At 40.1% G+C, this 16,231-nt stretch overlaps 1 protein-coding gene across 1 annotated transcript in view; it reads left to right on the forward strand.

The window, feature by feature from the left end:
* COL14A1 (collagen type XIV alpha 1 chain) overlaps positions 1–10,729 on the forward strand; it is a 250,092-nt gene extending 239,363 nt beyond the window's left edge. The window contains exons 46-48 of the mRNA XM_023223077.1: positions 5,866–5,943; positions 8,019–8,174; positions 9,841–10,729. Coding sequence (XP_023078845.1) covers positions 5,866–5,943; positions 8,019–8,174; positions 9,841–9,920 — 314 coding nt within the window. The 3' untranslated portion in view covers positions 9,921–10,729. The remainder of the gene's footprint in view (positions 1–5,865; positions 5,944–8,018; positions 8,175–9,840) is intronic.
* The last annotated feature ends 5,502 nt before the right edge of the window (positions 10,730–16,231 follow it).

Below are 16,231 nucleotides of genomic sequence, written 5' to 3' on the forward strand. Positions count from 1 at the left end.
CAAGGCTCATTTACATATAAAACAACTACGTGTTTTCCATCCCTGTCCATCTTAGCATAAAGCATGCAGCCTCAGAAACTGGTACTAGTCCTACAGACCAAACATGTAGAAATAGAAGAGCTTAACAAAATGCATACAGTACTTATTGAATTGAGTCCAATTAATCTGCCTTCTTGTAACTAGGCGCTAGGTCCAGTACCTTGCACTTAGTAGGCATTCACACAAACATTGAGCGAAGAACAGACTGTACTTGCAATCCATTGCCAGCATATCCCAGGCAACAGACAGTATAATAACACAGCAAGCCTTGATCTATAATCTCCATGACTCTTTGGTACAATTACAATGGAAGCATTCCCCAGGCCTTGCATAGCTTCCTGGGCATAAGTCCTGGGAGTTCCTCAGAATGTCTGGGGATGAGGAAGGAGTGACTGTGCTCCAGAAGCAACAGAGACTCCAGGCTGGAGTACGTGGTGTGGTCAGTGGGGCTGTAAAGATAAATAAAACCTCCCAACTCAGAGGCCAAAGGGTCAAAGAAAATAGGAAACAGGCAGCCAAGGGCCAGCCCCTGGACATGTCAGTGTGAGCAGGATAAATCCTCTTAAAGTGAACTCCAAATCTTGCTCAGGGCAGACAGCAAGTATACAAATTGAGGAAAGCAGCTGAGGAAATGTGGTGATAAACACGGGGCTGACTGCTGAGGCCAGAGAGAGTGTGCAGACACATTTGGCAGGAGGTTTTGGAAGCCATAACTATAGCAAGTAAGACGAGAAAGAGCCTTCAGGTCCAGCTTAGGATGGAGAGGCAGGGAGTGCAGTGGTTGAGCACAGAGGCTTCTGCGCCAATCTGCCTGGATTGAGATTTTGGCTCTGTTATTTCCTAGCTAAGGACAAGTGACCTACCCTCTCAGGATCCAGCTCTCTTTCAGGGTTATAGTAGTGCCTGCCCTTGTGGCTCTTGTGGAAATAACATGAGTTTGTTCATGTGAAGCAGCTGGCATCCAAAACCTAGTGAGATAATTTATAGGCAGTGCTGATACACTCTCAGGCACATTTTTTATTTGTCAAAGTCTGCAATCAAATTTTGTATTCCATTCATTCATCCATTGTTTTAATAGATATTTCTTGAGTGCTTAATGTGTGACTGGCACTTGGAATATAAGGAAGATATAAAACAAACAAGTCCCAGATTTTGTGGGCCAGAAAACGAAAATATTGGCAAGTCAGTATTAGGTTAGCAGTGAGGGAAAATCAGGTAACCTGAAATGGTTTCTAATGAGACTCTGAAGAATGAATGAATATGACAAATGTACCACTCTGATGGGGGATGTTGTACAATGAGCGAGGTTATGCATCTGTGGGAGCAGGGTATATATGAGAAATCTCTGTGTCTTTTACTCGGTTTTACTGTGAACTCAAAACTGTTCTAAAAGAGAGTCTGTTAGAAAAAGAGAGAGAAGGAGGAGGAGGAGATAGCGGGAGGAGACTTTTCTGATGATTCTAAATATTATTTTGGTTACTCTACAGAAAACTAAGGGTATTTTAATCTTGGCTAAATCATATTTTTGCAAAGTTAGATCTTAATTTATATTAGCTGTGCTCATTTTAAAAATTGCAGTACCTCAAACTTAACTGGAGCCAATTATATTCATCTCTAAAAGACACTAGTAGTTGATATCACCACCACAGAAGCAACTTGTTAGAAAAAGCAGTGTTCACATAACCAAGGTGTGTAAAAATGAAGCTTCAGCCTAAGGAATTTTGTCTGTTGATTTTTCAAAGATATGCTTGCTTATAGTGGGCAGCTGAACTATTCACAATAGCAAAGACATGGAACCAACCCAAATGGCCATCAATGATAGGCTAAAGCAAATATGGTACATATATACCATGGAACACTATGCAAACATAAAAAGGAATGAGATCATGTCCTTTGCAGGGACATGGATGAAGCTGGAAGCCATCATCCTCAGCAAACTAACACAGGAACAGAAAACCAAACACCGCATGTTCTCACTCATAAGTGGGAGCAATGAGAACAAAGGGACACAGGGAGGGGAACAACACACACTGGGACCTGTCAGGAGGAGGGGCAAGAGGAGGAAGAGCATCAGGACAAGTAACTAATGTGTGCGGGGCTTAAAACCTAGGTGATGGGTTGATAGGTGCAGCAAACCACCATGGCACACGTTTACTTGTGTAACAAACCTGCACGTTCTGCACATGTAGCCCAGAATTTAAAAGTAAAATAGATTTTAAAATAATAATAATGGGAAGTTGAGTATTGGTCTAGGCGTTTGATTCATTTAGTCTTTCAGTATTTACTGGGCCACCTAAGAGTGGCTATGGACTGACGCCAGAGAGATAAGTAAGGCACGGCTCCAGCAGTCAAGAGTCCTATAGTTTTGGGGCCATGTGGGCATGAGAATAGGTAATGCAATGGAATACACAGTACCAAAGGAGCACAGTTACTAAGAAAGCAAAGAATTCCTTCACTCATTCATTCTTTCATCTGTTACTTCACTCAACAAATATTTGTGAGTTACATATTATGTGGAAGACATCATATTTATACATTGGGGATATTTACACATTGGGGATATAGCCATGGAATAAGATAAATATTCCTTGCCCTCTTGAGTCTGTCATGGTTCTGCCTACTATAGTTATAGAGAAGTTTTGAGTTGGGTCTTAAAGAATGAGGAGAAGTTATGGAGGCAGACAAGGTAAAGGGCATTTCAAAAGAAGGAAATTAGCATTTGGGAGTCCCACGAGTCTCCTGAGTCTCAATGTTTTTGTGGAAAGGACACTGGCACGTAGCACTGGTGACCCCATCTCAGCACCAAGTGGCCCCACCTTGGGTCTGTGCAAAAGAGATCTATGATGGGCCGTGACTGGGTTTTGTCTGTGAAAAATGACTTTATACCCAGGCTCCACTGCCCTCAGGCATCTCATGGATAGTCACAGGCTGATGTTTTAGGACGTTTGATTTCCCTCCTTTTAATTAGGTCCTACAAGGCTTATCAAAAATATATCCAGATCTATTTTTAGAGATCTGAAGTCTCTACCCTTAGCCTTTGATCTCAACCCTCATCTAAGGTACTTAAATACTAATTTTTAACAAGATTGCTTCACTCCAAAAAATGGCCTACAACCAAGTTCAGTTGTCATGGACATGAACATTCCTTCAGTATGAGAACCATAAGTGGATATGTGGACAAATATTAACGTATTCACCTAAATGTAGTTTGTAATATAATACCTTGAAGAATAATAAAATCAGCCAGGCGTGGTGGCTCACGTCTGTAATCCCAGCACTTTGGAAGGTTAAGGTGGGTGGATCACTTGAGGTCAGGAGTTTGAGACCAGCCTGGCCAAAATGGTGAAACCTTGTCTCTACTAAAAATATAAAAATCAGCCAAGCATAGTGTCACACACCTGTAATCCTAGACACTCAGGAAGCTGAGGCAGGAGAATCGCCTGAACCCAGGAGGCGGAGGTTGCAGTGAGCTGAGATTACACCACTGTACTCCAGCCTGGGTGACAGAGTGAGTGAGACTCTGTCTCAAAAAAAAAAAAAAAAAAAAGAAGGAAAAAGAAAAAAAGAATAAAATCTAAAATTCCTTGTTAATATATAATTGTGTCTTTAGGCATTTTCCTTTTCCTTTTCCTTTTCTAAGGCATTTCGAGGGCTGGAATTTTTTTTCAAAATGTTTTTGTGAGGCTCTTTCTCTCTTCTTACCTTGACATATGTTACAGATAATATCTGATTCCATTTATTTTTCTCTGTATAATGAGAAAATTAAAACAACCAGATTTTCTATTCCCACTCTTCACCTCGTACTTTCTTTATGGTGAGCAAAAAACAAGTCAGGAAACTATTATCAGGGAATTAGTCCCAAGAATACTTCCCCAGATGTCCTCTTCTCCCTGATCTGTGTCTTCTTGTGGAGAGTTAAGCATTAGGAGCCATCCTGTTAAAGATGATCCTGCACCATGAGGTCGTGAGAGGCCACTGAGTCACCATGCTCTTAATCAGGAACAGCCTGGTGTTAGTCATCAGTATATTTTATTATGTTCTAGTTCTTTCAAAATTACTTGTTCCCTGTTGGCAAAGTGACTCCAGTTCAAACAGAACAAGAGGGATTCTCGGCTAAATTCCCAGATGCACACTGGGGCACAAGCACTTACAAGTGAAGTAGCACCTCTCAGCTAAAAACTACAAACTCTCATAAGCTACTAAACTAATACCCAGGAGGCTTCCACAGCGTGGTTGTCTGTCTGAACAACTTGATTAGCAATTGAGCATTAAATATTGATGAGTCAGAGTTAGCCGTGTGCTTTTAAAACTCAGATGAGATGGTATTTTTGCTTTTGAGAAATCGTTGTTTTCCTTATGGGCTCCTAAGAGAAGAACCAGGCCCTAAACAGAAAGTCACAGGCATGGTGGTTAGTACCCTGGGCTGTCATGGAGGTACTAGTCTTTTGTAAGCTCAGATAGCACCATCAAGGTGACATGCAATAGGATTGGGTGTTTGGGAATTCTAGCAATGAGGAGACCAACCTGGATGACTCCTAGTAAAGAAGAAGAGCTTTTTAAAAGAGATGCCAGGCTATGTCTTGACTACAAGAGATCATTACTGGGAGCACAAAAGATACCAAAGCTGCAGGTTAGGAGCAACCATTATATGTGCAGTGTAAAATCCAAAAACCAAAACCTGTTAGTTCCTCACCAGAGTCTTCTTTACTAATGATTTCCAGAACAAATCATATATCAATGCTTTTCTTTCTGGAAGTTATCAAGTAAGATGTTAAAAGTGATTATTTTCAAGTGCTAGCACCTTGCTTGTTGCATCTTCTAATTTGTTGACAGTGAATATGCATTATATTTAAAGTAAACAAATAGTTATTTGTAATTTTAAAAAATTGCAAAGCCTTTCCATGCCTGCTGCCTGTCAAATTGGCCATTTTTCATTTATTGATGTTTCCTCCTAGGCTTTGCCAATTCAACATAATTTCTCAGTAGGTATAATTAAACAGAGATGCTGTTCTGCATGCTGCTATTTCAAAGCATTGTTGTACATGAAATACAGACAGCAAAGATCTTCCGTGATGTAAGTAAGCCAGGGTAACCCAGACCCCAGTCTAATGCAACCTTAACTTGGGCCTCAATATAGGTGCTCTCACCTTTGAAGTGATCTTGTGATAGGACCTGTTTAGATAATGAGGTGTCAGAGTATATGTTTCTTTGTGTTTGCCTGTGAAAATGTATAGTTTGTTAATAGCACTGTAAATTATAAGAGGTCCGCTCCATGGAAAAGAAACACGAATAAATTTAGATTTTTATGGGGCTGAATCAGCCAAATCAAACACAGGCTTTTCCGAAGCTTCCAAGTTTTAATGGAAACTCACGCTCTTCAGAATGTTGCTGCCTAATTATAATTCATGCCTTTTGCAGATACATTACAGGGTGGACCAAAAGGAAAATGTTAGACGTGTTCACTTGTGATTTCTATTGTGTTACTTGTGGAGTGCCAGCTGCATAAGTCCAGTGGCCTGGTGCGTGCAAAGACAAGGACCAGTTCTTGGCAGGCTGTGTGACTTCAGTAGGAAGGAGAAAGAGAGACTGGCAGAATAGCAGATACAGACCACACACTCAAATACAGAACCAGACTTCAACATGTGATTCTACATATGCTACCAGTGTCAGAATTTAATTTAAAAGTCCCGTGGTACTCATAACCCTAAACCAACCCACTTAATTGTCTTCATCAGAGAAGCACTTCTGAACTCCAGAAAAATGGAACTACCAAGATTTTTTTTCAAAAAGAACTTTAAACATTTTTTAAAAAATTATTTTAAACAGGTCTAACTGGTGTCAAGGGAGAAAAAGGAAATCCAGGCGTTGGAACCCAAGGTCCAAGAGGCCCCCCTGGACCAGCAGGTAAATCTTCCTTCCTAACAAGAAACTGCAAATGTACATTTTTATATTCACTTGGCATTGCAGTGGAGGAAAATGGTCATCTTACATCCTAGTATGTAACTGAAATGGCTGTATTTCTTATTTGTTTTGTTGGGAGGCTTCTTTGTTAATAATGATCCTCGCAATATACAAGCCCAAAAAGTTAGAGCATATTCTGGGATCTTATTGTTTATGTGAGTTAGGATAGGACAGACTATGCTATAGTAACAAATACATCCCAAATGCTTAGTGGATTTGTACAATAAAGCTTTATTTCACACTCACACAAAGTTTCATATGAATAAGGTAGCACTCTTCCATCTCAGAACCCACGACCTCTGTAGTGAATCGTGTAGCTTCCAAGAGAAAGATAAAGAAGGCACATCGGGCTGGGTGTGGTGGCTCCCTCCTGTAAGCCCAGCATTTTGGGAAGCTGAGACAAGAGTATCACTTAAGGCCAAGAGTTTGAGACCAGCCTGGGCAACGTGACGAAACCCCATTTCTAAAAAAAAATACAAAAATTTAACCAGGCGTGGTGGCATGTGCCTGTAGTCCCAGCTACTTGAGAGGCTGAAGCAGAGGATCACAGGAGCTCTGGAGGTTGAGGCTACAGTGAGCCATGATGGCACCACTGCACTCCAGTCTGGGTGACAGAGGGAGACCCTGTCTCAAAAAAAAAAAAAGAAGGCACCTCAGTCTCAACTTCCTAATCAGAATGAGATGTCACTTCCATTCATATTTTATTGTCTGGAACTAATCACCTAGCCCCAGCTGAACTGCAAGGCAGACACAAAATCTAGAGAAATACAAGGCTATTTGGTGAGCACTAGTATTTCCTGCCATGGTGATCTTACTGAATGAGTTCTGTAGAAGTTTTGAGTTTTGTGTGTTATGTGCTTTTAGAATGGTCTCCAGATGATCAGACTTTATATTAGAATTATTATAATTTGCAATCTTATTATAATATATATTTATAATGTCAGTCTTAGCCACATCGAGTAAAGTGCTTTACAGATTTTTCTTTCCAGTCTAGTAAGGATTTTGGAAAATACTTTCTCTGAGGGAGGTTCCTAATGCAATAGACTCATTTGGAGTGTAAATATTTCTGTTACTAGAGACAATGTGAGGAACTGATATAACATCACACATTATACAGAATGGGTGGTTGGTGAGTGCTGATTGAGGAGCTGAATATATGAGAGCCACCACGCTATTCAAATAGAAGGTGATACTTCTTCCTACTTTTCATTTCAGTTCCAGTTGAGAAATTCCATTATAGTTGAAGAATGCCTTTTCAACACTGTTGGAACCCAGGCCTAAAAACAAATAAGCATACAAGCCAAAAAACTCTCATACTGACAAATTTCTTCAATTCACAACAATTTTAATCCTCCTATTTTTACTCAATCTGAATTCTCAATTAATGTAAACTAGCTTAAAGAAATTTTGAATTAGTATATTAGGTCGAATTTCAAACTTGTCATTGGTCCCCTCCAGGACAATTTCACACTCATACAAATTTACTTTAATTATCTCGGGCCATAAACCGGTACTGAATTACATAGCCATTCTAACTGTTGATGAGGTTGAGCTTTAGTTATCTGGGGCCATAAACTGGTACTGAATTGCATGGCTATTCTAACTAGATGATGAGGTTGAGCTCTGAGTGTGTTCATGTTTGCGTCTGTGTGTGTGCACGCCCATAGATTGGGTTCATAAGGAACTGCATTGGGAAACAAAAGCTCCAAAAAGAAAATAAGGTTGAAAATGGAATGTTTCTTTCCCTTTAATATCCAAGAGGTAATAGAAAAAATACATTTTGCTTCCTAGTTTCCTGAACTGATTAAGAGCATTGACCTCCAGAAGGAAAAGTGGTTACACTATGATCCTCTGCCTAGGGAATCCAGTCTAAGAAAAAGAACTCAATGAATAGAAAGATGTTGGCCTAATTGTCCTAAAAGTTGCTTCTTCTAAGAGTTAGACAACTTCTTGGTTGTCTCAAAACTCACCCTGTTGTGGCAAAAGACCAACTGTTTTTATCTGTGGGTATTTCTTAGGACCTTCAGGGGAGAGTCGGCCTGGCAGCCCTGGGCCCCCTGGCTCTCCTGGACCAAGAGGGCCCCCAGGTCATCTGGGGGTTCCTGGACCGCAAGGTCCTTCTGGCCAGCCCGGATATTGTGACCCCTCGTCATGTTCTGCCTATGGTGTGAGAGGTAAGTGTCACAAAAAGTCCCTCATGTGGGCTTGGATCAATGTTTCACTGTGCTTACTACCAAAATGGGAAGATAGTGCTTTGAAAAAAGTTAAATTGGTTATGAATGGGAAGCAGAGCTTGAATGCCTCACTTCCTTAAATTATCCCAGACATTTTCTATAAAGTGCAAATTGCAATAGAGGCTACTCCCTTAAAAACCTTAAGAGCAAATTCAAAATAACAGCACATCTAAGTCTTCCTGGCTTCCAAATGATGACCTACATAGACTTGGCCTCTGACTTCATGTTTAGCACATTTGGAGGACATGGTTGAACATTCTTTTGGAGTCTTCATTCTTATGTGACAGCTGTGATGTGGCCAAGACATCTCATAAAATTTTACTCTTGGTTTGGGGAAATGTCAAACTTAGAACTTCTCCTGTAATTAAGAGGGTCCTTAGATTATTTTCAGTGATCTCTTGCGTACCACTTGCATTAGGTGCATTTAAGCACCATATTTTAGGTGACCAAGGATAGTTGTGAGAGTAAACAAAAGTCATCCTGTCCTTGCCTTATCACTAACTACTGGACTAAAGGAATATCCTTCCTGAAACATCTGCAGTGTGCATGCTGGTGTGCTGTGCAATGGCCCCTTTTCTGACATCGTCGCTGTTGAAAGCATCAAGAGAGAGGCTGAGGGACTGCTGTGGGGCCATGAACTTACTAGTTAATGAATTTAAAATTTTCTGCTTCCGTAGAAATTTAACCTTATTTATCAGAGGAATTGGGCAACAACGTTTTGCTGATGTGTTTTTCTCTGTTCATCTTTTCCCTCCCTGTTCTCTCAAATACTCCTATCCCTTCTTAAGATCTGATCCCCTACAATGATTACCGGCACTGAAGTGGAAATCCTCCACTCTGGTTACATTGGCCCCGGGCATTTGGCTATGGATACAGAACTGTCCTGTCCACCACCACCACCACCAAGCCCCTGCCCCTAACAGTGGACACCCTGCTTCCCTGCCTCTTCTGCATCCCTGCCTTCACGCTTTCAAATCTCTTGCTCACTCTGCTCCAGACATGATGGAGTGATAACATTGGAACTTAACCAAATCATATATGTCGATTTTAATAGACACTGACTGCTCCATGTCAGCCTGGATAGAGGTATATGATCGTGTGCCAAGAATTTATCCCAGACTCCCCTGTGTGACAGCTCTGTAATAAAGTTACTTAACTGTGCCTCCTCCTCCTTCCTCTCCCCACACAGGATGGATGGGAGTCTTTCTCCTTGACCACCCTACTCTCCCTTCCTCCCCCGATCACCTCCCCTCCCTGCTGTCCTCTGGTGATGGACTTCTAACACGAGATCGTTTTTTTAAATTTCTATTTCTTTTATAATTTTGCTGAGTTTTCAGGGTTTCTTCTGTAAATAAAGCATATAATATTTAAATGGTTGGCTATGATTCTAATTTTCTAACAATTTCTGTAATGTATCTTTCCCTTCGTCTGTTTACTAACTGTCTGAAATCTTATGGGGAAGGTACAAGGGGCGTGGTGGATTAAGATACCCACTGCTTTTTACCCAGCAGGATATCTCTGTGTCTCTAAGAACCCAGGTGAGGGGAGAATATCAATTTATGACTCCTGGGTGCAGCAAGTCCCCACCCCCACTTTTCCTCTTTAGCTCCCCATCCAGATCAGCCAGAGTTCACCCCTGTCCAAGACGAGCTGGAAGCCATGGAACTGTGGGGCCCCGGAGTCTGATAGCCTCAGAAGAAATTGAATGACCAACGGCAAGAACTCTTAATGCATCTTGTTTGAGAAAATGTTGTTATGTGGTTTGTATGCTCCTTTGGGGGGCGGGGGCGGGGCTCATTTCAGCAGCCTAAATCTCCTCCTTGGATAATGTTAATATTATTGTTATTATTAACAAAAAATATATATATATATTTTAGAAGTTCCCTTAATCTATGACATGGTAGAAATGATTTCCCTTTGGTGTTTTCATGGCATGTCAGATAATTTGTTTTTCCAGAGAAGAGAGTTCAAAGAGGAATTGGGAAAAATAAATTGAACTCTGAAATCTTCTCTCTCAAGTCCTAAAATGAACAGATACGATTGTATTTGAGGGAAATAATATGCCCACAGCAGGAAAAGAGTTCAAAGAGGTTCAAAGAATATGTCACTTACTCCTACTTGCTATAGGAATAACCTTGCTGATAAGAAAAAAAGGGCCATAATTGGACAAACTACCTCTTGCTTCATTGATATGTCCAACTCTGAGATCACTTGGTAACCGGTTTCATGGGTATCCAAAAATCAGCATTTGGATATAATCTTTCTGAATTTGGTAATTTAAAAAATAGATTAAGTTTTTCAGTGGTTTTAACTCGTGAAATAATGACTTTCCACCAGCTCTGATGCAAAGAGATATAATTTTAATGAACAATTTATCCAGCAGTGTGTTCCAGGGATTGCCTCTCCTTATCTACAGGGATTACTTTGTACATGCAGATAAGTTTTTGCAAACCTACTTCCATTTTCTTTTGTAAGCAAATAAAACTTTGAAACAATGTATGTGGATTCTTTTTTCTGCATTTCTAAGTATCACCTTAAGCTTTTGTAGTCTCCACTGGGTGTCCTCCAGAAAGACAACAGTTAGTTGTCTTCCTTTAGGTAAGCGTTCAAACTCTCATTCATTTGTTTACTCATTCATTCATTCTGAGTGCAGTAGAAAACAGAAGAAGCAGTTGACTTGGAACTAAGAGATTAGCAACATTTTAATATTCATTTATAATCTACCAGGCAGTAAAGAGCCTGCAAATGCATGACCTCTGCTAAATAAGTGTTTACCAATAGTTGACTGAGGAGCCCACCTATCTTCTGATATTGAGGAAAGCCTAAAAACCCCTAGAATGCAGAGTGGAAATGAGGTTGAATCGAATAGACTCTAACCCTTAAACCGTACTTTGTCTTTTGCTCACAAAGGAAAAATCTAGGTATTTGAGAAAGATTTGAGTTCTATTATGTGCTAGTTGAAATAGAAACAAAAGAGAACCATAAATTTAATATGTGCTCCTTCTCCTCTGTAACATCTCTCTAGTAACAGCTAACTTTAAAAAGTAGGGATGGGATCGTTTACAACTAGAAGCTGGATTCTTTCTGGATCAGGAAACGGCTAACACGAAGAATGGCGTCTGTCTGATCACCAGGTTCTCTGACTTTCTGTCCTTCTCATAATCTCCTGATCTTTGGAGATGAAAGAAGACTTCATCTGAAGGATTCAAACAATCTACTTGTGTACCTTTGATGGGGTGGGGCGGGGGCGGGGGGCGGGTCTAAGCAAATCGGTTTTTTTGGTGTCTTTGCAGGGAATGAAAGAAGATAACCAGCAGCCATTTCCTTTCAGTTATGGTATATGATTCTGCCTGAGAAAGCAGGTTTTATGGGAAGGAAAACTTGTCTAAGGCCCATCAAGACGGCCTGACCCAGAGTCACCTAAGAGAACTCTTCCAACTTAAATGACTGGGGTGTGTGATCAGTTGCTTCTTACTCTGTGTCTCAGATTTCCTAGTCCATGACATTTAATAGTGAGTATAGAGTAGGATATTCTATACATTTTAGTATTTGGCCCTTAGAAACAAAGTTTAATACCATGTCACTCAGAAGACTGTCAAAGTTTGCTTATAAATGGTAAAGTATAGACTACCAGAGATTCTAATCCATTCACATCATTCTTGACTTGTGCAAATACACTTGGTTCTGATTTCACTTGGTGATCTAAATTTGTTTATTTAAGCTGTAAGAAAGTTACATTAATTTGGAATGTGTCATCACTTGGACCCAGTATATCAGATTTTTATTTAGTAAAATGTTAGAAATAAAAAGTGTAACTCAGATTCTGGATGTTCGAGTTTACAATACATTGCCTGTAATAAAAGCTGATTCTGAAATGCATTTTTCTTGACTTACTTTGGCAGAAATATACTTATATCTTAATTTATAGTTTATAAGTTTATACCATTTTCTAAAAGTAATAAAGCATCATTTCATAAAAAAATACATTACTCTTCAGAAGTCTCATCACATTTGTTACAAACTCTCCATTTCTTTTGGCAATAGTCATTTTAGGGTAGTATTTTATATTCCAAAAGACACCAATTTAATTCTAGAACAACTCTTTTTTTTTTTTTTTAAACCTCTTCTGCCCCACCCCATTTTTCCATATCAAATATTACTGTGAACCAGGAAGTGTTTTCATTCTGGAGATAAAACCATCAACAAAAGAGATGTGGGCTCTGTCCTCATAGGGCATCCTTTCTGTTGCTGGAAAAAGACAGGAAACATGTGAACACACAAGCAAAATTAAGTATTAGACAACATCAGGTGCGTTCAGGGTGGCATGGCCATAGACAAATTAATTACCAATCATGATGAATATGAAAGACACAGATAAGGTCCTAAGACAGGAATAACAATGGAGGAATCAACATCTGCTTCCATTTGGGTGGAAGGGGCCCCTCTCTGAGGCTGACGTTTAAGTAGAGACATGAAGATAAGAAAAGGTGTGGGAGATGAATTCAAGCCCAGGGTTTGTCAAGTACAGAGGCCCTTTGTCAGCAAGGTAGGTGCCATGTTCAGGGAATTATAAGCAGGCCGGTTGGCAGGAGAGTGAGTGGAAGAGTGAACAAAATAAGGCTGAAGAGCAAAGCAAGGGGGACTGTATGTGTGAAGTTAGTGATGTGCATTTTATTTTATTAATAAATTTCATTAGAAGCAACTGAGGAGTTGCAAACAGAGGAATGACACAATCAAGTGTCTATTTTAAGTCAGTAAAGGGAAAATTGCTGTTTCATGGAATCACACTGCTGTGTTTATGTTCTGAAGTTGTCACTGTGCAGTTACTATCGGCCAAGCCTATTCCAGGAGCTTTAAAGTTGTATCAGTTAGGTTGGGCTAGGCTATACAGTGGTAATAATCCCTAACATCTCAGGAGCTTAGCACAATACACACTTCCTTCTTGCTCACACAAGAGAGCAGGGCAGCTGTCTGCCACATGTGGGCTCAGTGTTCCACACTGCTTCTGCCTCGGACACTTCTATGTTAACATGCACTCCAGTCATCTCCAAGGCAAGAGGAGAGAGAGCATGGAGACTCGTTGCCCCACGCTTCCTTCAGAAGTGACACACATTATTTTCACTCATGGATCTTTGGCCTAAGTTAATCACATGACCACATTCAATGGGGCGGAGAAGTACGGCCTTCCCATGTGCTAGGAGACAGAAGAGAACCAGAAATATTGGCAAGAAACAATAAAATCTACCACTTATGTTTTAACTCATTTGAACCTCCCAACAACCCAAGAGCTAGTCCACTATCATCCTGATTTTCCCAGTAAAGAGACGAAAGCACCAAAAGTTAAGTTACTTGCCCAAAGACACACAGTTAGAATTCACAGAAGCTCTGGCTCAAGACATCCACTCCTAACCTCTAGATCTCTCTGCCTTACATATTGGGGACGCTTCAATTTTAACAGCAAAAAGGGGTAGAGGTAGGGCTCATTAAAGTGCAGACCCCTGAACTCTGAAGAAATCCTACAGATTCTGTGTCAGTTGTCTGAGTTGAGAAATAGATAGGTGCATTTTCTTATTTTTCAACCAAGCACCTTGGTGATCCATAAGCCACAGCTACAAAAACACTATTTTGAGAGCATTCTGGTTGCATGGTGGAGAATGAGTTGGAGGGGATTATAGCAGATGAGAAAACATTGTTTACGCCATTGTAGTGAACCAGTGGTAGATAATGGAGAACTGACGTAAGATAATGGAAATAACGGGGCTTATTAATCAACTGGAAATGGAGGCAAGGAAAGGAAAACAGGATAACTCATGTTTCTGGCACAAGCAACTGGGTGGATTGAGATAATATTTATCCTGTTGGGAATTACAGATTTGGGGCAATGAGGCTTAAGACTTCACTTTACAAGAAAAACTAAGCATGAGGTGTCTAACAGGCAAGTTGGAGCTTGGGAGAAAAATCAGTGCCAGAGATAAATTTAGGAGTCATCAGCATGTAGAGTGTATTTAAAGGCTACAGACTATGGGGTGGGGGTAGGGAAAATGAATGGGCTTATCTGGGGGAATTTCTTGCTTTCTGCTATCCTTTTTTTCATTTTTGTGTCAACAAATTGTCCAACTTCGTAATTTGTATTTTAATTTTGAGGAAGTATATTTAAATAAGTATCTCAACAAAACACTTTCCAAACTAGAGCCATAATGAACCCATTGTGCCTGTTCTCTCTTGTTTCTATGTCTTTGACATACTTTTTCTTCCACATGGAAAGTCCCTCTTCTCTGCCCCACCCTAGTTTCAATGACCTGCTTAAACTCATACTAAATTTTCAAGACTCACCTGAGGCTCCTCTTCCTGTGTCAAGCCTTTACTAAACTCCACCATGACCATCTTGACAACTATGACACCGCAGCCCGCTTTACCAGCTAACTCTTTAACCTCTCTTCTCCCATATGATGTGCATTCTTTAAGGGGTCTCAGACTGATCAGAGCATGCTTACCCTTTGACAGCTGCTCAATATATGTTTGTAGAATTCTATTAAGAAGCATCTCATCCTAGCACAGTTTCATCTATATTCTGGGCCAAATCACATACTCTGCTTATAGCAGGAAAACTTTTCTCTCAGTATAAGGCAGAAAATTTGGGAGACAGGAATGAAGCCTGGAAGTGAATGATAAGCTTCTATAGCTTTCAAATTCAGATCTAGTAAATGTTCCATAATATAAGGGAAGTATGTAAGTCTTGTCTTCTGATAAATTTATTCATTCATGTGTTCATGTATTCATCCATCTCTCCATGCATGCATGTGTCCATCCGTCAAACTTTTAACTAGGATCTGCCATGAGTTCAGCCATGTGTTGGGGTGCTGGAAAGGAAGAGATGAGTAGAGTGACATAGGAGCTCCTAATTTTCTGCTCTAAGTTGAAGCAGGAAAGATGACTTGGAGCAGATTGTGAAAGATCTTCTATCCCATGTTGAGATTTTTATCAGCGGGAACAGGGGCAACGAGTATCTTAAGCAGATGAGTGACCTGATTACAGTTATTATTTTGGGGTACAATGTTTATAGAATGTACAAGATACACGGGGTGGGAAAAGATTGAGGAAAGAAAAAGACGTTTAACGAAGACCTCCTCTATGTTAGCTTCTGTTCTGGGGCGCTTTGTAGGAAGTTGATTTTTACAAATTAAGGTAGGTATTACCTTTTTTTCTTTCCTTTTTTGCAAATGCTGAAACATGGAAGGTAAGTAACACATCCAAGGTCACATACACACACAGAAGAGGCAAAGCAGGGATTCTAACCATTGGTTTGTTCCCAAACTTCATGCAACCTCCCGCGTATGTACTGTGCTGCCTGCTGCGGTCGTTCAGACGGTGTGGACAAAGAATAGGAAGCACAAGCCTTGAGGACTACTGAGGAAGGATTCTGGGCAGAACTTGATGACTGATGGGATCTGGGGTAGTGACATGAGGAAGGAAAGAACGGCTTCATGATTTCGTTTGGGAGATTGGTTGAATGGTAAGTCCATTAAGGGAGAGAGAAATTTGAGCGGGGGAGAGAGAATGATTTGAGAATGACATGTTGGCTTTGATTTTTTTTTTTTTTTTTTTTCTGAGTAAGTACATTATTAGTAGCAGATAGGAACTTAAGAAAGATGAAACAGAAAGGAGTGATTTTGGATGTCTAATTAAGCTGTGACAGCAGGACAAGGATTAATCCCCTTGGGCCTGTCCCCAACAAAAAGGGCTGTTCAAATGCAGAATGGAGGTTTCTAAGGTATGAACCAAACTATGTAGTTTAAAAAAAAAACCACAACTTTTCACTCTAATTTGATGTGGCATTAGAAACATTAATGGAAAGTGTTCATTTGTGCTAAACAAGTTCAGAGTTTAGAAAACTCCTTTGCCACAAAGTCCTGGTTATATCTATACTCTGTAGAATAACTCTATTGTCAACAAAAATTAAGTAAATTTTACTTAAATGTTAATGCTTAAAAGTTTTA

This window comes from Piliocolobus tephrosceles, chromosome 7 (genome assembly GCF_002776525.5).
Source record: "Piliocolobus tephrosceles isolate RC106 chromosome 7, ASM277652v3, whole genome shotgun sequence".
NCBI lineage: Eukaryota > Metazoa > Chordata > Mammalia > Primates > Cercopithecidae > Piliocolobus > Piliocolobus tephrosceles.